This window comes from Anopheles aquasalis, chromosome 2 (genome assembly GCF_943734665.1).
Source record: "Anopheles aquasalis chromosome 2, idAnoAquaMG_Q_19, whole genome shotgun sequence".
Taxonomy (NCBI): domain Eukaryota; kingdom Metazoa; phylum Arthropoda; class Insecta; order Diptera; family Culicidae; genus Anopheles; species Anopheles aquasalis.
In genome coordinates this window covers 57215647-57240646 of record NC_064877.1, presented here as the reverse complement: position 1 = coordinate 57240646, position 25000 = coordinate 57215647, and the positions used below count along the sequence as shown (strand labels likewise).

Sequence of the window (25000 nt, the reverse complement as noted above, 5' to 3'; positions counted from 1 at the left end):
CGCGTGGTACGAACACGATCACCACCGCGTCTCCGTTGCTGCATCCGGCCCCAACAACCGTTACCGTCAATACCACCAAAACCGAACCCGAGCTAGTGTTAAGTCCAGCGAAGTTAGGACAGTAGGCTAGTCGTCTCATCAGGCCATCTTTGCCCATCACTCACCCATCCATCGCGCCCCCTTCAGAACTAGCTAAGAACCAACTAATCAATTCCATGGCCCCAAATCTCCTACCACCGTTAGGCTATGTGACCTTGTAGGGAGCGTGTCGAAGTGTCGACGGTCGACGATCCTGTAGCGATGGAAGCGCCAATAAGCGCTGCAATATTATGGCAGCCAGTGGAATGGAACGCTCGGTAAAGTCCTTTTTCCTTCGTTTTCTACTACGCTACGATCGCTTCTGAAGTATTCTTCAGACCACACAGGCAAAGGCCCCGCAACAAACCGCAGACCATGACCAGCTGTGTGGCCCCCCCCCGTCTTCTCGCGCGCGATCCTCGATGTCTGTCTGTCTGTCTGGCTGTCTGGCTGTCTGTCTGTTTCTCTCTAGTGTCTAGCTCTACATATCGCCATCGGATTGTGTGAACCCTGCCCCCGTATAATTAGTGTAGACATCTATTTTTAAACATTGTAAGCAGTGGGAGTCAGCAGCAGCTAGCTAACAACCTTCTCAGTCGCCTTCTGTATACTAAACCAACCGAGAAGAGGATCATTGCCTGTTTTGCTATCTTCGTCGCTCGGGCATTAGGACACTGGAAGACGGAATGGTAGAAGGATGCAATGCAGCCAGCTATTGGGCGATACCTAATCCTAGGGGGAACCTACAACGTTGTCCTGTGTTTCCACGATTCCGCAAACCTCCTCCTAACACCATCCCTCACCTCCACCGATGTTCAGTGTCTATGTAGCGTTAGGAGCAGCAGAACAGGCATGGACATGGGCTGCATTGATACTACCAGAACCGGAACACAGAAAGCAGAGCGTGAATGTCGCTCAAACAGAAAGAAAAACCATACCGCGCTACATTGCTAAAAAGAAAAGAAGGAGCAGAAGGATCGGAAACAAGATTGGAACCAATCGAGCGAGAATGAAGTATAGGAAAAGAGGATGTGATAAGATGAGAATGAATGAAAGGAATGAAAAAAGTGTGTGAATGTGTGAGAGGCAAAAGGGTGATTCGTTAATGTTTATCATAGAAAGCTCTCCTCCTCCACTCTACCGGAGTCTGGCGGGGGTCGGGCACCTGTACATTAAGTTTCTCTAAGATTCTATCGTACCAGTTATGTTCCGATGCACACAATAGGAGTTTATTATAAATTTGTTGAAACAATTATAAGAAAGATTTAAGCGATATAGTCGATAAAGATATGCGCTGCGCTGGTAAGTGCAGCACAAACAGCTCTCTCTCTCTCTCTCTCCCTATCCCCATCTCTATGCATTGTTAACTAAGTTTAGAATTCTTTATCTCGATCGTTTGCTGCAACGCAGACCGGCCAGTGGTAGCATACCGGTACACCACAATGCTACCGAGAGCAGAACAATAACACAAATCTTTATCCCCACGGAATGAGACGACAGGAAATACGAGTAGAATGAGTAAGCAGACATGCGGCAGTGAAGCGCGAAACGTACCAAGGAATTAAAGAAAATGCGCATCAAACTCCGCACCAGATAGGGTATCATTTTGTGTAACATTGGCTTAAGTGTTCTTAGTGCGTGCGTGAGAACGGTCCGCAGGTGCCGCATGTGAAAATCAAGTAAATGCTTCCAGTGGAGATGTGCACCAAGAGGGCAGCGCGATCCATAGAGTCCAACAGTTCAGTATGCTTCATCGGATGTTTCTAATTGAAAGAGTACCATAGTAAATCCTTTGCTTGAGTCTTATCCTTAAAAGAATGTTATAGTGCGGTGCAAATAGCAGACTAAAAGATCGGCTAACGGCAAGTCTTTTAGAGCGATATTTCTAAATTTTGAACACTAGAATCTTTCTGGAATTACAAACAAAAACTCCGACTCAAACCCTACTCCGATTCGGTCAAGAAATAGTAATTTAGATTAATTTGCTGGATAATATCTTTTCTCAACCATGCAGGCTATATCAGTAGAAGCGCTTTGTGGAAGCATTGAGTGAGACTACAAACAACTACTACACCACCACAAACCAACAAACTGCACAATGGTCAGTTTGAGTTTCAGGGAGAACAGGAATTTAAAATCATCTCCCGATCACTTGCTAGAACGTTAGCGAATGAATGGCAACGCCACGAATGCAAACCGCAATGTACGCTTCGCAATCAAATCATCTGCAGCACACGATAAGGATAGAAAGGAACATGAAACATGGCTAAGCAGCTAAGGGTATACACCACACCATGCAAAACATGAACTCATGAACGTCCAGACAGTAACACATTTCCCGCAAAAACATGATCGCTACATGATAATGAAAGAAAACCAGCAAACAGCAAACCAACCTACCAATACCAAGGCCATGGTGAAGCAGAAGCAAGCAAACCCGTAAAGTAAAAGTAAAGTGCAGCAGAAACGGAACTGAGAAAGTTGAATGAATAAAAGAAAAATCCGCAGCAACAAGCAACCTTAACGTGTAGGCGCAAGTGGAAACATCAAATGAACTAATAAATGAAAGAGAAGTTAATAAGAAAGTGCGCTCAGTGGTGTCATGTGTCCATGGATGTTACTGATGACGAATTAGTTCCTCAAAAGTCTGTTTTAAATTAAATTGACATATTCTATACAAAAATGCGACTTTTTGTATGAGAGAATTATAAGATAGATCGTTCATGGATCACAGATCGGGTGCTTCTATGAATTTTTCGGATTTTTATCTGCCGAAACAGATATTTCCCTTCAATGAACATAAAACCTTTACTGAAAATTTTGTTTTAAAATCCTTTTCTATTCAAATAATGACGATTTTTTAATGAAAACTATCCGCTTACAATACACAATTGGAAGAGTTTGAATAGAGTCATTGTTACAGTTAGCGAATCATCATTCTGGAGTAGCTCAAATGATTTCCGTTTTGGAAAGTAGACCACCAAATTGATTTGCTTCTGTCAACAAACTTATATGGTCCGTTCAAATTTGAAAAGCTATTTGTACTGTACCACCAAGCACCCTCGCAATAAGCAGCTAAATTATTGGTTGATCCATCGTTATCACGATCCTTTGTTGAAAATTTAGCTCCTTTATTGTAATTCGTCATTGAGTCACCTGCAGTACCATAATACGATCCCAGGGTTTTCAGGCTGTATTGCTCACTTTCGCTGCCTACTTGGAAGGCATTGTAATGCGCAAATCTGTAATTGTCTTCAAAGTCCATCATCTCGATCACTATTTCATGTGCACGGGCCGTTGTTATTTGATGAATGTGCTCCAATCCGAGCCAAAATTCACTGTCTAACTCTCCAAAACCGTCTCGGTATTCGGTCCAGTTCCGGTAAAAATCAACCGAGCCGTTAAACCGATGCTGTATTACAATCCAACCGCCTTCATACGACTCCATCTCACAAAACGCTTTAAACGGTGCACTATCGTTGCTTACGCGGATAAGATACACTCCAGAGTTTTTCGATGCTATCTCTTTGCACAAATATGACTGCTTAGGTTTCATTGTTATTGTAGTTGTTGGTTTTACAGTAGTGGTAGTAGTGGTAGCAGATAATGTTGTTGATGTGATACTATCTTGCTGAGAGGGTGGCGATTTTGGCGTGACACAATCCGCGAAGCACGATTTGAAGGAAAGCAACGTTTGCTCCAGGGTTTTGCAGTTTGTTCCAACGTCTTGCTCCAAGCGTTGTATGGTGTTTTCGTAAGAGTCACGATTCCTCTTCACCTCCTCGCGATGCTCGGACACTTCATTTTGCAAATTCAAAAACTTTCGTTCCATCTCGTCAAATCTGCTCAGCAGCAACTTGTGTACGTCACGCAGAATGCTTTCTATTGATGATGTTTCCAGCTTGTCGTCAATGTTTTCAGTGTGTTCGGTTGTTGTCACTGCGAAAAAACCACCACAAACCAAAGGAAACAAAATTGTAAACCTCATTTTAAGGGAGTGAAGTGCTCTAAGTATCACAAACACGAGGGAATTGCAAGTTGAGCCTGCACTGTGATCCAACGATGTTTGGAACGGCTTTTTATATTCATCCAAAGCCCTTTTCTTCACACAGTTAAACGTGAGAAACATTCGATAAAAAAATTGGGAAGCGGATGTGGCTTCCGCTTCCATCCAATTCGCCTCAGTAACAGTATTGCTTCATCTGCTCTTCGGTGTTCGTATGATAGACGATAGCAATGTGTTGTTGTCTTGCAGAAAATTTAAACCTCTAGTACAAAAACATTCGGCAGATAACCGAGTTCCACAGCATTCGTCATTCGCCATCTGCATTGGCCATCATTCTTTGGTCTTGCCACCAACTCGGCCTGCTAAAGGAGATGCGCTTGATCTGTTCGATAAACAATAGCCCTCCCCCGTGGCCAGATCCCATAGTGGCCATCACAGAATTGCGGTTTCCCGTTGAAATCCGCCTTGTTTACGACGACTGATCAGAGATGTTCCCACGGTCCGTACTTACCGCCAACATCCGCCTGCACAAGGTCACTATTTGCATGATAAAGACCACAGTTCATTGGCCTTTCATGTTTTTGAGGGGTTCTGTGGTAAATTTTGATTTCTTTCTTTCAGTTTATCGAGCACGTTGAGCGAGACCAGGTCATAGATCCTGATGCTACTCGCAACGACATCGCTGAATGTCGCTAGGGATCACCCTTTTCAATGAATCAAGTACCACGTCGTAAGTGTCAAGAAATTGTTACTTGTGCTTTTCAAATAAATCACGAAAAACCACATTACGTCGATCATAAAGGTGCAGGTAAGTGCCGGAAAGTGATAGGCAGAATGCTGGTACTGTTGCTGCATAAGAATCTCGTTTGAAGTGGCAGCATCCGTTATACAAGTTCCAGTTTGTTCGATTCATCCGAGATAACGGCTGACGATGCTCCAGCGAAATGCAAACATTTGTATCGTGAAGGAAGTGATCTGTGTTATCAGACTGCTATCAGAGAGAAACTGTTTGAGAGAGAGACCGGAAAGGGCGCACGGGATGATAAGAAATGTGAACCGATGAATGTGACATTAGTGAAATCTCGACGTAGAATCGAGAAACGATAACTGCACCTCTAGCTTGGTAGGTTCCCCTTTCTTTCGAACAAAATCCAATACTCTTCTTGCGCCCTTGAACAGCATCTCTGAGATTGTCGCGTATTGGGATTATACCGAGTATGACCTGCTAGCGACTAAGAGACGAACGTAATATCGATCGGTGCCACAGCTTTCGTCCGTAGCTGCCTCCAACCGAGGGTTTGCTGTGATGATATTCTGTTTGGAATGCGATCCGCTGCAGAACTGAAGAGATGCTGTGATACGGTTAATCGGAGCTGTTTGCATAGTGCTCTCAATGTCCGATAAGATACTTTGTGCGCGTATACCCTCTAGACGGGTTATGTAGACGAGCCAACGTTTCATACGATAAGCGAAGCGTATGAGACATATGGTCCATATACAAGAAAGTAAGCGTGCGTATCTTTGTATGGTCCATACGTCTCATATGCTTAGCTTAGCATATTGTTTGTTTATTGTTACACATACGCATTACACTTGAAGCGTGTAGACATCCCGTAAGACACAACATCGATCAATATCGCGTGATAAGATCGCGTGTTTATGTGAATGTTTTGGATTTTTACCAGACCAACAGATGTCCTATTAACGCATAATACTTTTTTTTAAATTTACTCTAATTACTTTACTTTTTTATTCATATAATTACGAATATTGAATAACATTTATCCGCTTACAATGCACTTTGGAGAGTGTGAATAGAGTCAATGTCGCAATTCCCGGATCATTATCCTGGTGAAACGCAGTTGTATTCCGTATTTGAAATTATACCACCAAATTGATCTGTTTTTGCTACCATACTTATATGGTCCGTTCAAATTGGCTTTGTTATCTTCACCGTGCCACCAGGCACTTTCACAAAAATGAGCCAAATGATGTTTTTCGTTCGCATCATTATCCCGATCCTTTGTTGAGAACATTGCCCCTTTATTGTACGCAGTCATTGAGTCACCAGCAGTGCCACTATATGACCCAAGGGCTTTCAGCTTGTATTGCTCACTTTCGCTTCCTATTTGAAACGCATCATAACGAGCGTACCCGTAGTTTCCCTCAAAGTCCTTCATCTCAAACATGATTTCATGTGCACGAGCGACCGTGAGTTGGTGAATTCGCTCCAGTCCGAGCCAAAATTCACTGTCCACCTCACCAAAGCCGTCACGGAATTGGTTCCACTCCCGGTAAAAATCAACCGAGCCGTTAAACCGATGTTGCACTACAATCCAACCGCCTTCATACGATTCCATCTCACAAAACACTTTAAACGGTGCACTATCGTTGCTTACGCGGATAAGGTACACTCCCGATACATTGTACGGTACATCTTTGCACGAAATAAAAGGAGGTAACTTTGGCTTCTGAGTAGTACTAGTTGTTGTTGTTTTCTGAGGTGTTGATTTAATAATTGTTATTGTTCTCGGTGTTGTTGTAGTTGATTTAACGGTTTCAGCAGTAATTGGCGTTGTTGGTGTGGAACTATTTTGCTGTAATTGTGATGATGTTGGCGTGACGCAATCTGGAAGCCGCGATTTAAAGGAAAGCAACGACTGTCCCAAGGATTTGTATGACGAATGGTTCTGCCTGGGGATCTGGTTGAAAAGTCTCTCGCGCAGCCCGTCGCGGGTCGCACAAGACGTTTGTTGGGCAAGGATGGCACTCAAGTTTCTGCTGACGTCTTGCTCCAAGCGTTGTATGGCGTTTTCACAGGAATCACGATTTCGTTTCACCTCCTCGCGATGTTCGGACAGCTCGACTTGAAGTTCGATCAACTTACGATCCATATCATCAAACCTGCCCAGCAGCAACTCCAGCATGATTGCCAGAATTCCCTCTTCCGGTGGCGTTTCCACAATGGTGTCGGTGTTCTCAGGGCATTTGGTTGTTGTCACTGCGACCAAACTACCAGAAAACAATAGAACAAAAATAACTTGCTTCATTTTGGGAAAATGAAGCTCTATTTGTATCAAAAACACGAATCAATTACAAGTTGAGTCGGGACTGTGTTTCAATGCATTCCGGTGCCACTTTTATATTCTATCTAAACCCTTTCCTGCACAGCCGTTTAGCGTGAGAAATTGTCGATAAGAAACTTCATGACGGATGTGGTTTGCGATGACATCAACTAAAAATAAACTGCAGTAACAGCAATGCTTCTCTGTTTTCGGTGTGTTTGTAAGCTATTGCAAAGCTACATCATCTAGTACGGAAGTGTTCAAATGATAAGCAACCTATACAACATCCTCCATTATGTGCGTTTGCAATTGAATATCACACATTGCTTTTGCCATAAGCATGCCCAAGAAACGGAGACGTCCCGTCAGGCAAATCCCATTCAAGGATGCGCATTTTTCTACAGGGTGAGGCAAAAAAACTGCAACACATTTAAAACGCCATATATTTTTCATTTTTGTTTGGAATTTTTTGAGTAAAACCAAAAAACGTCGGGAATTTCATAAACTTTCAGAATCAGTTCAGTTTTTTATGGTATGTTACTGTTTGGGTGAATTATGATCTTGAGACGGTAGAAGAAACCATCGCTCGTTGCCCGCAGAGTGCTTTGTGGTATTTTGGCTCATTCTTAGAGAAGCGTTTGCATAAACTGTTCAAAACTATGTCAGTTTTTAGGTATAACCTTGCCCTTCAAAATACCGCAAACGGAGAAGTCCTGCACTTATTGCGCCCATAGATATTGACAGCCAATGAGACATGGAAATGGACTGTGAAATGTTTCTTTACGCTAATTTCATGTCTCGGTTGCTTTGAGGGAAGGTACAGAGTCCTTTTAGAATCTCTAGGGATTTCGCATGAATTGTTTGCATTTGTAGGACTGCAATGAACCTTTTAATAGCTTTAGAAACATTAATTTGTTGATTTATATCGGATCCACCGAACGAAAATGTGCGAATAATGTGAAAAATTGCGTGTTATCGCATCTCAACCCATTATCAACCCGGTTTATGCGTCGTGGTGGCCAGCCGAGAGTGTAAATTATCAGCTGACTTTCCTGGAAACTAAATCCCATATTATTTTTCGTTTAAAAACTACAGGATAACGAATGGTTTCTCATCAAAGAAAACAAAGTTCAGAATTTCATCACTTGCGGCCAAGCGAAGCAAGGCCTCTTCACGGTCTCAAGACCATAATTCCTCCAAAAAGTAACATCCCGTAAAAAAATAAACCGATTCTGAAAGTTTATGAAATTCCCAACATTTTTTGGTTTTATTCAATAAAATACTAACAAAAATGAAAAATATATGGCGTTTTAATTTGGCTACATTTTGCGCATATTAGCTCTCAAGCTAAGCTCGCTGTAGGACGCGGACTAGTGGTTGTATGCATATGAAGCTCAGGGTCTGAAGTTTGGTCAAGTGAAGTCTGTCGGCAAATTTGAGACGGGCTGCACCGATATAATACCCTGCTCCTGATAGATCGATTACCCAGATTGGTTCACTTGCTGCTTATATTTAGGAAAATTGACCAAAAAAAAAGTTATTCAACACATATTGCGCGATTTCGCCTCCCCATAATCTCGTTCCGCCGGATTACGGGTTCATTGACGCTGTCGAAACGCTCCATTCCAAACCACACAGCATTTAGAACCGAAGCACATTAGCAGCACTGGCTTCCGCTGGAATGACCGGAATGGCACGGCGAAGATCGGCCACGGTGCAGCAGTAGGTGAAGCCGCGTGCAAAGATGCCGTAATTTCGATTACTCCAGCCAAACTGTGCGCACACATCCTGGCACAACATCTCACCGCGCGTGATCCGCGTCCGGAATGGATCATTGTTGCTGATCAGCGCAATGGCAGCGTTCGTGCGGGGCGATTTGATGATCTTCCAAAACCACTTCGGTGCCTGGATACCGCCGGCCTCCAGCGTGATCGGTACCTGCTGTCCGTTAATGTGAGGCAGCGTCAGGACATCGTGCGTTCCGGTGAAGATAAGCATGTCCTCCGCCAACCGACCGGACACGGCACGAGCTGCATTCTCGACCAGCAGCCAGTTGCCAACATTGACCGCCTGCCACTGGGGAGCGACGTTGACGTAGAAATAGGTGGCCCACTGCCACGGGCGGAAAATACCGTCGGCATGGGGAGATAAGTGTCCGCGGACCATGAACGATCTACTGGTGATGAATCGTTTGGCCTGCGTCAGCGATCCCAACAATTGCCTTAAACGGGTGGTTTGCCCATGGATCGTGTAGGACGTGGCTGGCGTCACGTGTGGTGCCGCACCGTTCGACTTGAACGATGGTCGGTACGGCTCGCTGATGGCATCTAGCAGAGATTCGCGTTTCGGCATCAGGTAAGGCTGCTGGAGACCGCTCTACTCCACAAATACTTACGATTGATCGCTGCACCGGGGATAAAATGGCTTGTGTAAACCACCGAAGCGGTCTGCATGTTGTAGCAGGACTGGATGTACGTCACGAAGCCAACGTTCGGCACATCAAAGCCCAGGTTGAGCAGCCTACCTCCACCACCACATCTTTGGCCCGTGTTTTGCAGCTGGCCGGTCGTCCGAGACCTACACGAAATGGTCGAAATGTCGACGTTGGATCCGCGCAGGTTGAACGTCCTTCCTGAGACGCACTGGATCGTAGCGGTCACTGAACCGGCTGGTCGAAGGGGAATTCAACACACTTGGGTAACAATCTCATCCGTCACCTCCGGTACTTACTGTTTCTGATCGTAGAGCCGGGACAGGCAATCAGGGTCGATTCGCCAGCGTTCCACTGCAACGAGAATCCCGACGGTGCCCACAGCTGGTTGTTGCGCAGGAACAATGGTTCCTGTGCGTTAAGCTGCGTCCGGATGTTGACACTGCACTCTGCAGCACACACGAAAACAGAACATTAGACCATTTCGGTGTCTGCCGTCCGCCCCTGTGCTACTTACGTCCATGGGCCAACCCAACCAGGGTGGTGGCTATGACTGCTAAGCGAAAAAGCATAAACATCTTGGTGAGACACGGGGAAGGTGAAAATAGGTGGCTTGAGGCCCAACGAGTTGTTCATTCGTTGACTGACGGCTATTCACTGGGCATTTATTAAGAGGTATCAGCGAAAAAAAAAACCGGTCTGCTGGCTGGCTCGAGACGATTTTTATCAATCATTACGTCGACATCTGATAAGAAGATGCTGGTTGATGTAAACTTGACTAGTAGCGATAACGGGTGGTCGAGCAAGTTTTCCCTTTAAACCACGTACCATCGGATGTTTCGAAACCCCTCATCATTGCCCATCATTCATTCCACTAGTCAACACTTTCTATCCTCCTTGGAGGCTTTGACGGTTGTTCGGTCTATACCGGCCAGGTGAAGTGGACGACCATTGCCGGAGTATCCAGCCCAAGCCCGGCTGCTTAGACTCGGATTTTTACCCCAAGCCATTTTTAACAGGAGCAGAAATAAGCAAAAAACTCATTTTACGAAGATTTATATTAAAATGCTTGTTTATTCGCACGATTTACAGTATGCGCACGATTTTCAGTAAGCGCACGATAGTGAGTGCAACCAGAATCATTCTTACAAACCACGAATCATGATCCTGGTGAAGCTCAACCCTTGTTTGTTGTTTTTCAATGTGTACCACCAATTTGATTTATAATCGTGGGCAATTACATTCTTATACGGTCCGTTCAAATTGGAAGTGCTTCCATTACTGCTGTGCCACCAAGCGCCACTGTTTTTATCCGCCAAATTCTTATCGGAATTCCCATCATTATCCCGATCTTTTTATGAGAACTTCATCCCCTTTTGATACGACATTCTGTCACCTGCAGTGCCACTATACGATCCTAGGATTTTAAGCATGTAATTCTCACTCTCGCTTCCTATTTGAAACGCATCATAACGAGCGTACCCGTAATTGCCACTAAAGTATTTCATCTCAATCACTATTTCATGTGCACGGGCCGTTGTTATTTGATGAACTCGCTCCAATCCGAGCCAAAATTCACTGTCCACTGTCTTTGCAATGGATCAAATATCACGTAGTAGGTGTCAAGAAATTGTTGATTGTGCGTATGAAATAAACCACGAAAAAACACATTACGTCGATCATAAAGATGCAGATAAGTGCCGGAAAGTGATAGGGAGAATGCTGGTACTGTTGCTGCATAAGAATCTCGTTTGAAGTGGCAGCATCTGTTATACAAGTTTCAGTTTGTTCGATTCATCCGAGATAGCGGCTGAAGATGCTCCAGCGAAATGCAAACATTTGTATCGTGAATGAAGTGATCTGTGTTATCAGACTGCTATCAGAGAGAAACCGTTTGAGAGAGAGACCAGAAAGGGAGCACGGGATGATAAGAAATGCGAACCGTTGAATGTGACATTAGTGAACAACTTCCGGACAAGATCCAATGCTCTTCTAGCGCCTGTGATGCTGGTTGGTGAAGCATGTGGAACGTAGGACCAACGACTCGATGATGATATAACGTAGTTAGAGTTAGCTAGAGTTAATAAAAGTTTATCCTCTATTTCCGATTTGTGACATAAATGATTTGATTAATGATAGCATGGAGTGTTTTTGAGAAGGCTGCACGCTCCCAACCGCAACCCAACGAAACTGAACGAAAAGCTCTCCAAGAACACAAGCTGAGTTTTATGCAACTTGCATAACACAATACGGCTGTTTCGAAGCTTTAGGAGCATAGGGAAGATATGTACTCAAAATTTATGAAAAATATGTCCTTTCCTAAAACATAAAAGGATTTTTCAAGTCATTGAGGGTTCGGAAAAGCAAAAACAATATTTTGCCTTAAAAAATATTCTGTAATCTAAAACAATTCGTCACATATTGACTTGTTTTGTAAGTGCGACTACAGAAAGTAGACAGTGGGAAAATCACACATGATCGAAAAAAATCTCAATGATTACAATTAACTGATCGGTTTTATTCACATTTTGTCTACTTAAAAATGCCTCAAAAGCAGAAATTGACTTAATAAAACGTGTTGACAAGACACGTGAAAACTGTGGGTGCAGCTGTAGAAAGTTTATGTATAGTCAGAGTGTATAAAAATGAATTCATATCTGTTTGGATATTCCTTATACACTCCGAATCTACTGGACCAACTTACTGGAAACTTGGTATGGAACTTGCTACTTTAAATCTCAAGATACACGGACACATTACTTCGAATCTCTACGTACACCATTCCCAGCTTACCTAGCTATTGATTAATTGATGACCAAATGACGGAACACATAAAATTGTAAACATCTGCAGAAATTATTCGATTTTATACAAGATAAACCTACGACCGTTCAAAGACAGTATCGAAGATGGTGGTTGTAACTGCCAACGGCAATGGCTTAACGAAACGGAGGATGTCGCAGAGGGATGTCGAAGATGCTTTTTAATAATGATACAAACCGAAGGACTGCGTTCACCTCTTCAAGCTGCGGATAGTTTTAAAAACTGCCTGTATTTCATTCATCATTTACCTAGTGTTTATTTCGATAGTGTGGTCACACTGCTTATGGGAAAGAAAATGGAAGTGAAAGAAAAGGAACCTTTGGATCATTCAGTAATAACCCAAAATATTTGAAGCCACTAAAATAATTCAACGGAGACAAACATATTTAAAAGAAAATATTGCATTTAGTTAAACAATCATTCGTTTATTCGTTCATTTGGTTTTGTGTACTTGCTGTATATCATTACATATCATTGCATTCATTGAAGCTACATCGGTGCAGAATACCATACAACTTAGGCGTAAAGCGTTTAGCTAACTAGTCCAATCCACAGTTTTGCGGCACGTTCGAACCTTACGAAAAAAAAATAGTGTGCCCAATTTATTCGCGACGATAAAACGGACCGATGCGTTTGCCATATTAAGCAGAACCAGTTATCAGTGCAGGGCAGTTAAAATTTAAGAAAAAAAAGAAGCAGCAAACCACATATCATTTACCCACCTCTCGGTTCGGTGAATCGTAATTAACTAATAATTCGGTGCTGGCACCGGTTCAATCGAATCTGTGGTTTTCAGTATTTTGCCTCGCTTCCCATTGACTAGCCTAGCCACTCGCGTCTCGTGAACACCGCGCACACACGTTCTAGCCAAATTACTAAACGACATAGAATAATAATCAACCTCGTGTCGCCACACGGCATGGTCGCTCATCAGCGTCACTTCAACTCCCCCCTCCCCCCTCAAAAGCTGCCCCTACAAGCTAGGCACTGCATGTCCTAACATAATTTACGAGAATGAAAAAAGAAGAATTGGCGATCTGAAACGGGTGAAACCAAAACGGCGATGGAATATGTTTTGCTGCCGGTCAAATGAACACGCAAGGCCCTGCCTCCCGTTGGCCTGATGACCGCATACTGATCCACATCGTCTAACAACCACTGCTGACACATCGGTCTAATGCAATTTGCGTGCACAAACGACGTGGCCGAATTTCGTCCTTTTTTTTTTTTGTTGGCCTACCGCACCGCCGCTATTGGAGTGACACTTGCCCAAGCGTCTGCTGGCGAGCTAGTTTTTGTACATATCACATAGCACCTTCTCCATCGGTGTGTTGCCGATCGTTTTCTGAAAGTAGATCGATTCAATCTTGTGCGAGTTGACGGCTCGGAGTAGCGGCAACATCAGCAGCAACCGTCCGAAGCGTGCGATCTGGCCCGGGAACTGGGTGCGCGAGTGTTGCGCCAACATGACCTGTGGATTAGCGAGAGAGAGACGGCGTTAGGCTATTTAAAATAACGCAATAAGTCACCAATGGGCTACCTGTGCTTGATCCTGCAGGTTCTCGATCTGTACCGGATCCTTCAACCCGCGGGCTTCGGAGCGAAACAACACGATCGCTTTCATGCAGGCAAACTCGGCCGGATCCACCATCACGGACTTGAACCGGCACAGTGTATCGTTGAGGATGCGAAGATCTTGCGCAAGCTACGTAAACGAAGAAGAGTGCGTTAGAAAAGCGTTTTTGCGATGTTATTGCAGTCCTTGATCCTCAGCCTGGTTACCTGTCCTGGTTTGAAGAAACCCGAATTGTTGACGCTGTTGCAGTGCTCGTTTAGCGAGAAGAGCGTACAGGCGGTCGTATCGATCGGCATACACCACTGGATCGCATTCAGCAGGAACAGTTCCGCCCAAGACTCCTCGAGTAGTATGACCTGATGATAAAGAAAATCAAGTTTCAATATTACGGAGGACACTGACACCCACCAACAGCTACCAACCTGATCCCGAAAGGTAAGACTCGCGAAGCTTGGCAGATTCTTCGCCCACTTTACGGCCATAAACAGCAAACGGGCACTCGTTTCGTAGATCGTCTCCTGGAAGTTGAACATCTGTCAAAGTAACGGAGTAACGCAGTGTTTAGTTAACGCATCCAGGGAATGCCCTTCACTGACAGTCTGGTACTTACAGGTGCCTGCCCATAAAACGGATGGTTTATCAGGCTGGGAATGTTGTTATTGTTCTGCGCCGGATCCGTTTCCTCGTCGTTGGTGACATCGATCGAATCGTCTACGGAATGGGAGGGTTAAAATTTAAAAATTTAAATCAAATCTAATCCTCCTCACAAAACAGTTTAACTCATCCCGCACCATATGCCACCGGGCCCCTCACTCCTCACCATTTGACAAACGATCCCAACCCGCCCCTTCCGTATGCCGTAACAGGCGCATTAAAGAATTGAAAACGAATGATACTCTCGCCAAAGAGACGACCACCGTATCGGCATCAGTTGCACCCCGCAAAAAAGGAGATTTAACATTACGCGGAAAAAAACGAAGAAGCAGTCACAGCCAGGGGGTGAGCTGAAGGGATGCAAATACCGCGAGCGGGGATACTTACGCGGTGGAAATGAAAAATAAAAATTCAATCAAATAAAAAGCCACTCCGCACGCCACACACCACACACCTCGGCTTTATGTGGGCTCGATTGATCCTCTGAGACGTCGAAAGTTGTGCAAAGAAGGAACCAACGGAGAAAGAAAAAACATCATTTGCATTCCCTTCTCTACCTTCAGAGGTTGTGAGGGACAAAATGCAACACAAAAAAAAATCTGGTAAACGACCATCCTCTGCTCTCTGCAATCCAGTAGCAGGTGGGATCTACCGAGCCAAGAGCACTGGCGCGAACTCCCAGTCACGTGCTGGAGTTGTGATCCTCAAACTTAACTCATTTGCTAAATCGCTGGCACGCTGGCAGATTGATTGCGGCATTGATTCGCTTTCGTCTTTCGAGTTCTGCTTTTCTCGATGATAATCGTCGTCGTCGAACACTCCCGGTACCCGGTGATTCTCCAGTTTCCAATTGTTCCAACGAACGTTTCGCACAAACCATTGCACAGCGCGTTGTGACCCGGCTCGACAGTAACACTGAGAGGCAATTTAACTTTTTATCACCATTTTTACAACCGTTTCCGGCGCCTTCGAGGACGTGATTCGTGCGCAATGCTCTCCCAAGGGAGAAAACAGTGAGCAACGAAAGGAATTGGCAACAAGCTGGTGGAGTGATGTTGCTTCTCTCTTCACACGCTGCCAGCAGTACGTAGCGCCTGGCGTGTGACGTCGATAGGGCTGACGGAATGTCTAATGATTCATCGATTAATAAGCCTTCGGGGAGTTGCAATTGCACATCCTGGGGGCCCTGGCGCGTGTGTCTGATACCTGAATGGATGATTGATTAATTGCGAAAAGTGTGTAACGAGAGTGCGAGTGTCTCGTTTCCGAATGTTGCATTGTCCCGTGAGGGGCGGAAGGACTCTGGTTTGGCGTAATTGATGGAGCTTAACGGTAGCGCAATCAACAGCAACAATAACAACAACAACAATAGCTTAGGAAGAATCAAACATACAATTGAAACAAATTTCATGGGATCTTTGTTAAAATAAAAAAACAATAAGTTCCATTGCGAGCTTCAATCGTTTGAAAGAAGTAAAACTATCGTTGTCAAATGATCGAATAATTCTTTGCATTAAGGTTCTCAAAAGGAATAAATAAACTCATTGTACTTTTCGCGGAAAAAGACGAAAAGATCCACAGAGGTGCAGAATTCAACACAAAGTACACTGCAGACAGCAAAACCAAGGGTAAAAGTTTCGGCACAAAGCATTTTGATAAATTATAATATTTCTACCACTTCTATCCCACTTTCATATTTCTATCTCTACCTTCATTTTACAATCAGTGATAAGTAATGTAATAAACCAAAATAATGCCATTTAAAAAGACTGATTTGAATCTGTTAGCCTTAACTGCTGTTCATTCTCAACATCGTCACCAGCGGCGATTTTGTCGATGTATTTCTCTCGTTATCGTTGTTTATTAAAATAGTGGTCTTTCATTTAATCTCATTTCTTTTCCGTTTTCAGCTTTTAGACTACTCAAACAGAAAATAAAATTATCCAGTTTTCAGAAGAACTATTTTCCACCCAAATTAGTCAAAGTTATTTCATTTGAGTTGCCAAAAGGCCCTAATATAGCGAACCAAGCTGAATTGATTGTTCTTATTGAAGCACAACAACACGATGAGTGATGAAAATCCTTGGCAGCAGATCTGGCTTGACCATCTCACCGGAACCATTGAGCAGCACTCAACTTCCGACGCAAATCACGAACTCGACCAACGTTCATCGAAACGGGATGCTAATCCACCGGTGGCGCCTCATCGACCGACCGGCGTGCCGGTGGGATCATTTAGCATAACAACATAATGATTTAGCAACTCTACGACCACCCCTGGCCCTTCCGGGACTGGGCAGACCTAAAACTTACAAACAGCTCTCTCTGCTCTAGAGGGGTGTGAAGGGAACTTTGCTAACTTCATCGGATAGAGACACCCTTTTCCATCGTGGAAAAGGGGTCGCACACATCCTTTCACCCTTCTTCCGTGACTGCGACTGTGAAACGATCCGCTACCTCTACCCTCTTTGTCTCTCCTTCTCAATGTGGCCATGCATTCAGGCTAATGGTGGCTTATGAAACCATAACTCTACTCGGCGCAGCAAGTACCAGCGCCGGCGAAAGGGATCATACAAACTATAGGGCGTCCTCGGGCCACCAGTCTTTCTCTCTCTTTCGGTCAGACAATTATTTATGCGGTATTAAAATACCCGGAGAAGTGACAAATAGTTATTTTATGCCCTGCAGCCAGGGCACGACCGAACGGCTTCCAAAAAGGCCGAACGTAGTCCGATGGCCATTGCACCAGGCACTTCATTAGTGAAATTAATTTCTCGCCCAAAAATCTCAATCCACGTCGACGAGCAGCGAAAGTTTTCGGGTGTTCCAGGACTGTCCCAGCAGAAAGGAGGAAAAAGAGGGATCGATCGATTAAATTATGATTATGTCATTTTATGACTTCCCAGCGCAACGCAACCACACTGACAGCGACCGATTGTGCAACCGATTGTGCCGAAGTAAAAGTGATAAAAGTTCCATCACGCAGATTGGAACTCCCCCAGCGAGAGAGGCAAGGGTTGATGCCATTGGGTTGGTAAAGGCACCCACTAAGAGACCACCCCCTTTTTGGCAAATGAGATGATACGAAATACGAATGAACTTACCATCATTATCGTTCATGTTGTCCTGCTCCAGGATGGGACTAGCGGATCCACATGAGGAGGAACTATGCTGGCCACCACCTCCACCACCACCTCCTCCCACCTGGTGTTTGTCGTGGTCGCCACTTGTCGGCCCACCGGTAGTACTCCCTGGACCTCCGGTACCGTTGATGGGCGTCCCAGGAAGATGCGGGGACGATCCACCACCACTCGGTGACTGATCGCCGGCCAGCGAGTGGGCCGAGGAGGAGGTGGTGGTGTTGAGGTTCTCCGTCGAACCAGTCGAGGCACTATTGTTGTTGTTGTTGTTGTTGCCGTGCTTGTTGTTGTTGCTGTCACCGGCCGTTCCATTGATGATGTGTCCACCCGAACTCAACAGGATACCACCACCGCTGCCACCATCTCCTCGATCCGTTCCTAGTGGTCCTCCGACGGTGCCGCCAGCTCCATTGTGGCCTCCAACTCCCATACCGACACCGTTGAGGTTCATCGACAGCCCATTCGCTAGTCCATGCATCGCAGCATGGTGGGCATGATGGGGATGGTGGTGCGGTAAACTGTTGACCAGCGACGAAACCTGGCTGTGGTGATGCAGGAACTGGCTGGTCGGAAGGGCGGGTGACGGCAGGATGCTCGGACCGTAGCGTGACGGTGACAGAAGGGCCAACGATACCGGAGGTCTAAAAGGAAAGAAGCGTTAGGGTAGAGAGTGAGCATATTTTACACATCCACCGATTCAGTGAGTACTATTGAGTGGCTGTAATGTGATGCAAGTATTTGAAGCCATTTGATTATGAAATATAACGTTAGATGCAACATAAAAAAACAATAAATTTCCATTCATTACATACTTCCTGCTGTTGCCGTGCACCACGTTAGGCATATTCATAGATGACAAACTGTCTTATTGTTCTTATCCAATGTGTGAACAATTGTTTAAGAAAAAAATGTTTTGTTAGAAACAAAGATAACAGATTTGAGTCGAATGATCGGATTTATGATAATGCGCCGTAGAGGAATCCCAAAGACAACAGAATTTGTGTATGTGCTTCGCATAACCACAGTTGTCAAATGACAGATTTACTAAAATGCAAAAGAATACGGTTTCATCCAAATGTATACAGACTTCTTTCTGTTGCGTTTTGTACTGTTCATGTGCTTTAAACTACTGTTTACTAAGATTTTCAACTACAGTATACAAAACAAGTTTATACACAACACAGTTTATACATATTACAAAAACAGTCGAGCAAGGTAAAAACACGTTTCTTCACGGTTCTCAGGTGCATGACTCCATTATTTTTGGCGATAAAACCATAAAATAGGCATCAAAAGATGTATTTGGGATTAAACGAACAAAAATGCATCGTTGAAATTGGGAGAAAAATGGTTATTTAATTATTGTGGAGTAAAAACTGTACCAAACCATAGAATAAAATATATGAGGGTGGATAAACTTTTGCGTGCTTTTTGTACCTTGTTTGACTGTTTTTGTAATATCTTTAGTTCTAGGAGGTATTTTTGAAAAATGTAAAAAGTATAATAAAGAAAAAACAAAAGTTGAGAAACAAAACTTCTGATATGTAATACACATTTTTTGGCTGAGGGTTTCTTTGAAAATCATTGAAAATGTAAATTGCTTGCAAGGGGTGGATACATTTTTTTTGCATGCTGTATCTTCAATATACTAGATGATTTAAGTAAATTCTGCAAAGGATATGCTATAGTGGCGGCTATTGATCCATCTAACGTTGCTCTTTTTAACATTTTGGACTGACAAGGTAATATTTTTCATAAAAGAAGTACTGGTAGATCCTCATTTACACAATGATACCCCAATGATAACAAATTCGCCTTTTTTGCAACAAAAATACGTATTTAATTGTAATGAGAGCCATCATTCATTCGTCAATACATCAACAGCCTACATGGAAAGTTGAACAATAGTCGATCACAGCTGTTCGAATCATTATTGAAATGTGGTGAAGACGCACCTGCGGTAATGGTTACGCCACGATCAAATATGCTACGGATGCTTTCCAAATAAACAGCACAACGCAGTAACAGCAGTGTTGTAATTCACTGTACATTGGTCTTCTAGCTACAAATCTGATTCATGTAACATTGTCGCAATGTCGTTTTGATTGAAATCATATTTGTTTGTTAGCTTGAATCCTTAACTTGAAGGATAGCCGTGTGTGGCATACATGTACGATAATGTACAGAGATAAATATATCACGCACATGTATACCAATCTCCAAGCCAACCCGCAACAATGCAATAATGCAACAGAATTATTACAAAGTATCACATCGCATAAATTCAAACCGTTAGGCAACATAAACTAAAATTGTTTATCGAAGAGCGATACGCGATGCTGCGCTAAGCCAAGCGTCAAGTGTCGCAATCCAAACATACACAACAAAGTATACCAACTAACAGAACAGAACAGAATGAGAAAGAAACCATAATCAATCCAAGAAATTAATCTCATTCTCGCTCACAGGAACTTAGATTAAACAAATCTGTAATTCAGTATAAAAAGGCGATGAGCGCCAAATAAAGCATTGATTCTTGATCTGGACTTTCATCGGAGTACTTTTCCTTTGGTCCTCGCTGGTGACAACCTTCCCGGTTCACCATAGCTTGGATACCAATTGCCGAAAGAAAAGGTTGACAAGTCCACTCAAGTCGGTCCGGTAAATCTCGCGTCCATCCATGCCGGGAACAAATATCACACGTGATCAGATATCATACTATCTGAAACATTGTGCAATTATGTAATGCAAACGTCTCAACGTGTAATTGTTAAAACATTTCAGCTATACTTTAAGGTCAAAACTGTAGAATGAAATAAATGACCCTCTCAACAACAGCACACACTCTCATTCAATTATCCAACTTACTATCCTTCACATTCAACGTCAATTAATGATCTCAACATGCATGCATCACGCACAGACGCACAGCCAGTTCTCAGTTTTCCCACCCAATTGACAAAAAAACACACATATATGCAGTCGACGGAAGTAACGTACCCAAACACTCCCACCGCGACGGCCGCCTCCCGCAGGGCACGACCCTGCTCCATGTCCCGCAGCGCTTCCGGACGAATGGTTGCCGTATTACGTGGTTGACGCTCATTTTGCACCGCTATCACCGCATCATCCCGATGAATTGCATGAAAAGATATAAAGAGAAGCAGAAAGAGAGAGAACCAGAGAGAGAGAATGAGTTAACAAACGTCAAGCAGTAAAAAGTGGGTGCGAAAAGCGTCATCAATTTCGTGTTTCCGGAACATGTAAAACGAAAGAAAGGAAAGAAAGAAAGGAAGGAAGCAAAACCAAAACCGTCCCGGAAAATCTCCGGAAAAATCCCTGCCCGTAATGAAGGGTTCAAGATCGCGAGATCGCGTTTATCGTCACCAGCTCCGCGGGTGCCCAAAGTGGGCCAGAAAACCGCCCAAGTTTATCCCATTTTTATGCATAATTAATTTCGAAACGCGCATAACGCACACGCACCCTTCCGACTCCGTTCCATTCCGCACCATCCCTTGCAGCATACGTGAACGGAACCCGCTTGTGCGTGCCGTTTAGCGTGGCCACCGACGAAGACCACGGGGTTTGTTTCAATTTACGTTACAATATGTATATGTTTGTCGCTCATTATCACCACAGAATGCGCGGTCCGCCACTTAGGTGGCCGCACAATCGTTGCCATCCGGAATCTCCGGAGTCATTCACGTTGCGTTGGCACGTGCCGATCCACCACGCACCCACCCCCGTCAGGGATGTGAGTTTAGCGCCGTTGAAGGGTTGAAGCCGACGACCACCGACCGTTTATCAACTTATTTGGTTTATCTGCGGTTAAACGGGGTAAACGGAGCGACCTCTTTTTTATGCAAAGGAGCTTTATGGAGCGACCCCACGACACCGACGGCCTTTCAAAGGGTCAACTCGCCGTCAGTCCGTTCGATCTTCCCTCGCGGGACACACACGTGCGATGACGGGTTTCCCAACAGCAAAAACCCCTATCTCTGGCCCCTACACTACCAACGATGCCAAGATGATGTGTGATCTTGTTAGCATAAGCATTGGCCCACTCCCGGCCAGTGTATGTAATTCCGGGTGGTGTAGCTTGTCACCCGAAAAGTGGGCCTCGAATTTCGGCAATAATTAGAACATTGTGCTCTTACAAGCGCTTGTCACGTGTGGTGTGGTGTGGCCTTGGCTGTGGCAGGCAGTCCGGCAGCTCGTTATGGATGCCTCACTGAAAATCGAAAGTATGAGATCATTTGAATAAACACCCACATACGGGTGTGTGCGGCCATACACGAAAAACATAAGAACCCGAAAACGAAAGCGTATGGCTGCTGTTTGCTTAACCTACACCGGGCGTACCATCAAACGACTCGACAGGTGAAAGGAGGGGGTGTTAGTGGTGAGGCTGATGGTGGTTGAGGGGGGGAAGTGGGGGTAATTAGGGCAAAAGTGAGGCACTAGATGGTTGCCGTCACCGTCTTCGAATGTTACCAAATCGATCAACAATTCCTTTCATCTGGCGCCCCAGACCTCTGCTGCCGACGGGGTGTATAGCTTGATCGGTAGCATTAGTGATGAAAAAGAGAGCAAGAAGAAAGAGAAAGAGAGAGAGAGAGAGAGAGAAAAGAAGAAGAAAAGGAAGAGAGGAGCAATGAAAAACGATGGTGTGGAAGATCGTGTTGTTTAAAACTTCTTTTCTCTGCTTCTGTAAAAATTCAGGAGCATTGTGTAAGTAACAGAAACACTTCTCTCTCTTGAGTGCTCTTCACAAAAGATATAACTTACGCATAATGTTTATTTGAACCAATTTTGTTTGCTTGCTCCAGAAATATAAGAAACTATTGATGTACTCTTACGGTAAAATTAGCACAGATGAGATTTTACCAAGTTTTTAGGCCAATCTGTTGCATACATAAGGTAAGTTTAGATCTGCATTAAGTGGCAAGTACTTTATATGTACGGTGGAAGGCTAATAGAGGTTTAAGTATCCTAGAATCCTCGTTCAGAAGATGAAGGTTAGACTGTCTTTAGAGGCGTATACACTGTCGGCGAACGCGATAAGCGACTGTCATTGTCGCTCAATCTAACAAAAAATAGTGGTTCACACGAGGAGTGATAAAGAACATCGCCATGCTCAACACAATCATTGAGCTTATCTTCATTTTGGGAGGTGATAAAGCCCGAAAGGAGTCAGTAGCTGAATAGATAAAGTGTTTCAGCAGACATTGTTATTATTTTTAAAAAAAATATTTAAATTAAGTCCAAAGAATCCTTTTTAACCCTGTCAACTGAAATAGTTTGTTTAAAATGCCAATTCTAGCCTATAATGTAGAATGTGCAGCGCAATTACTTTTCACATTAAAAGTTTCCTTCTTGTTGTAGAGTTAGTACTCAGGAAATTCTGTATCTAACAAAGTGCCCACATTTTTAACATGAACTTGGTCCTTAACATAATATAAAATAAAAAATTCTTAAAATTTTCCAAGGGTCAAGATGTTTGTTTTTATATCCGTAATAACTTCCATTCCATCAGTTCTGCCATTTGATATTAAAAATGGTCGGTTTCATTTGTTCTTGCAATATTTTTTCATAACTAAATTGTATGAAAACTCTTGAGCAGTATAGTCGCAATATTTGTTTCACTCTGAAACCATGGAGAAAAACAAAGCACCAACAAAACACGATCTCTTGTAGAACAGACTGTCTAAAAAACTCGTTTGATGCTTTATAAGCACAATGAAGCCGGAACAGTATTGTCTCACGTTCATTATACCACGAGGTACTTCAGCTAGTCAATTTTAAGGTACAACGCAATTTAAAGAACAAACACTTTTCCTTCCAGAGCAGTGATTATAACACCTCGAGTAAGCACCTTAGTTCTGCTAGATCAGTTACTTTCACCGATTTATTGTTATTTAAAGTCCTCCACGCCAAGAATTTGCCAAACCCATTCCAATAACATTCCTGCTCGCTTCCTTGCGTGCATCGAATCGTTTTCCGGTTGAGGAGTAATCTGTCGCTGTAATCGGGAGGATTTTTTCCACTCCTCAGAACCACTTCCGCCGGGCATTTGCATCCATTCGTTTCACCTTGCGTACGGCGTATGTTAAGGCCACCAGCTGAAGGAAAAGAAGTCGTAAGACAATCGACTAGAGCAATTGTTTTGTTTCATCTTTCACGCCCATCTTCAATCGTGCAACAAGCGTTGCTTGTGCGCAGGGTTTGTGCGTCAAATTGCTACAAAGTTGACGCTGCCTTAATGACAGCAAAAGCAGCGGAACGACAAACATTTAGCGAACAAAACCAGCGAATCGAAGGCGATGGCCCAGAGGACTCAGTACTTCGGTGAGTACCGGGGTGACGTGGCGTGTTTGTCCGTGCGCGGTTTGCCTCATTTGCGTGTGCAACCGCAATCAGTCGCCTCGACATTGCCTTTGCCGCTCCAGAGTCTGCGACTTTGATGAGAAGAAAGCCATTTTAATGAGCAACACGAATGCCATGCCGCGATCCCCGAAGGCGCATAACGCTGTGGTGTGGACAAGCGGTACGTGGGGAGGAGGGTGAAGCGAATGGTCTCACCAGGCACACGTGCCATGTAAAAATTACATTCTGTCAGCGAGGTGTGAACAAGCTCCCTCTCAACTTCCTCATCCTCTTTCTGTCTTCAGTTTCCGGTTTGATCATCACTCGTCATCATCATCATCAGCACGAACCACGGGTCCTGTTGTGATGAAACTTTTCTAGTCCTTACCCTCACAACAGCAACACCACAGCACCGATGAATGTTGGTTACATTTTTGCATTTTCACACTTTAAGTCCTCGGGCCCTAACTGTGACCGGGAATGTTGCTCGTTCGAGGGACTTTTCTCTCACAACATCCACCTTCCATCGATCGAGTGTAGGGGTAAGGGGTGTCCCGAAAGCAGCCCGAGGTCAGTGGATGAAGGCAAAGAAAACAGACGGCAGAGGAGACAGTTTGCGAATTTTCGCTCTAATCTTGTTTGGTTGCTGCAGCAACTTGTTTCGGTTTATTCCGTCACTCAAATTACGTGTGTTTTTCACGTGGCCTTTTTGGATGTCCACCATTTTGGTTCGAGCGAGGGGACATCGCCCTCTGACGGGTACGCCACAATCCGTTCTAATGCCGGTGCGAGGCCCTTCGAAGCGATGGATGGTCCGCTGCAGCACAAAAAAAACTAAAACTGACTCCACTATTCCAACCC

At 44.1% G+C, this 25000-nt stretch overlaps 5 protein-coding genes and 1 pseudogene across 5 annotated transcripts in view; 1 reads left to right on the top strand and 5 right to left on the bottom strand.

Moving 5' to 3' along the window:
- The window catches only part of LOC126571785 (uncharacterized), a 67111-nt gene extending 64465 nt beyond the window's left edge, over positions 1–2646 (top strand). Inside the window, exon 6 of the mRNA XM_050230586.1 lies at positions 1–2646. This exon is cut by the window's left edge and continues 960 nt beyond it. Coding sequence (XP_050086543.1) covers positions 1–125 — 125 coding nt within the window. The 3' untranslated portion in view covers positions 126–2646.
- A 355-nt stretch (positions 2647–3001) lies between these two features.
- On the bottom strand, positions 3002–3910 carry LOC126575886 (fibrinogen-like protein A). The gene has a single exon (XM_050236898.1). The coding sequence runs from the start codon at positions 3908–3910 to the stop codon at positions 3002–3004; it is 909 nt and encodes a 302-aa protein (XP_050092855.1).
- A 1964-nt stretch (positions 3911–5874) lies between these two features.
- Positions 5875–7124, bottom strand: LOC126571816 (ficolin-2-like). The gene has a single exon (XM_050230645.1). The coding sequence runs from the start codon at positions 7009–7011 to the stop codon at positions 5905–5907; it is 1107 nt and encodes a 368-aa protein (XP_050086602.1). The 5' UTR covers positions 7012–7124; the 3' UTR covers positions 5875–5904.
- A 1666-nt stretch (positions 7125–8790) lies between these two features.
- LOC126571814 (uncharacterized) lies at positions 8791–10179 on the bottom strand. Its single transcript, XM_050230643.1, has 4 exons — positions 10098–10179; positions 9880–10029; positions 9545–9817; positions 8791–9476 (listed from the first exon to the last, which is right to left on the bottom strand). Exons 1-4 carry the CDS (start codon positions 10156–10158, stop codon positions 8791–8793), a joined length of 1170 nt encoding a protein of 389 aa, XP_050086600.1. The 5' UTR covers positions 10159–10179.
- Positions 10180–10725: 546 nt separating this feature from the next.
- LOC126575882 (angiopoietin-4-like) overlaps positions 10726–25000 on the bottom strand; it is a 36523-nt pseudogene continuing 22248 nt past the window's right edge.
- LOC126571806 (photoreceptor-specific nuclear receptor-like) overlaps positions 13692–25000 on the bottom strand; it is a 21038-nt gene continuing 9729 nt past the window's right edge. The window contains exons 5-11 of the mRNA XM_050230633.1: positions 20774–20888; positions 17738–18414; positions 14590–14690; positions 14402–14512; positions 14186–14335; positions 13944–14108; positions 13692–13874 (exon numbers count right to left, since the gene is read on the bottom strand). Of these exons, the coding sequence (XP_050086590.1) occupies positions 13692–13874; positions 13944–14108; positions 14186–14335; positions 14402–14512; positions 14590–14690; positions 17738–18414; positions 20774–20888 (1502 nt within the window). The remainder of the gene's footprint in view (positions 13875–13943; positions 14109–14185; positions 14336–14401; positions 14513–14589; positions 14691–17737; positions 18415–20773; positions 20889–25000) is intronic.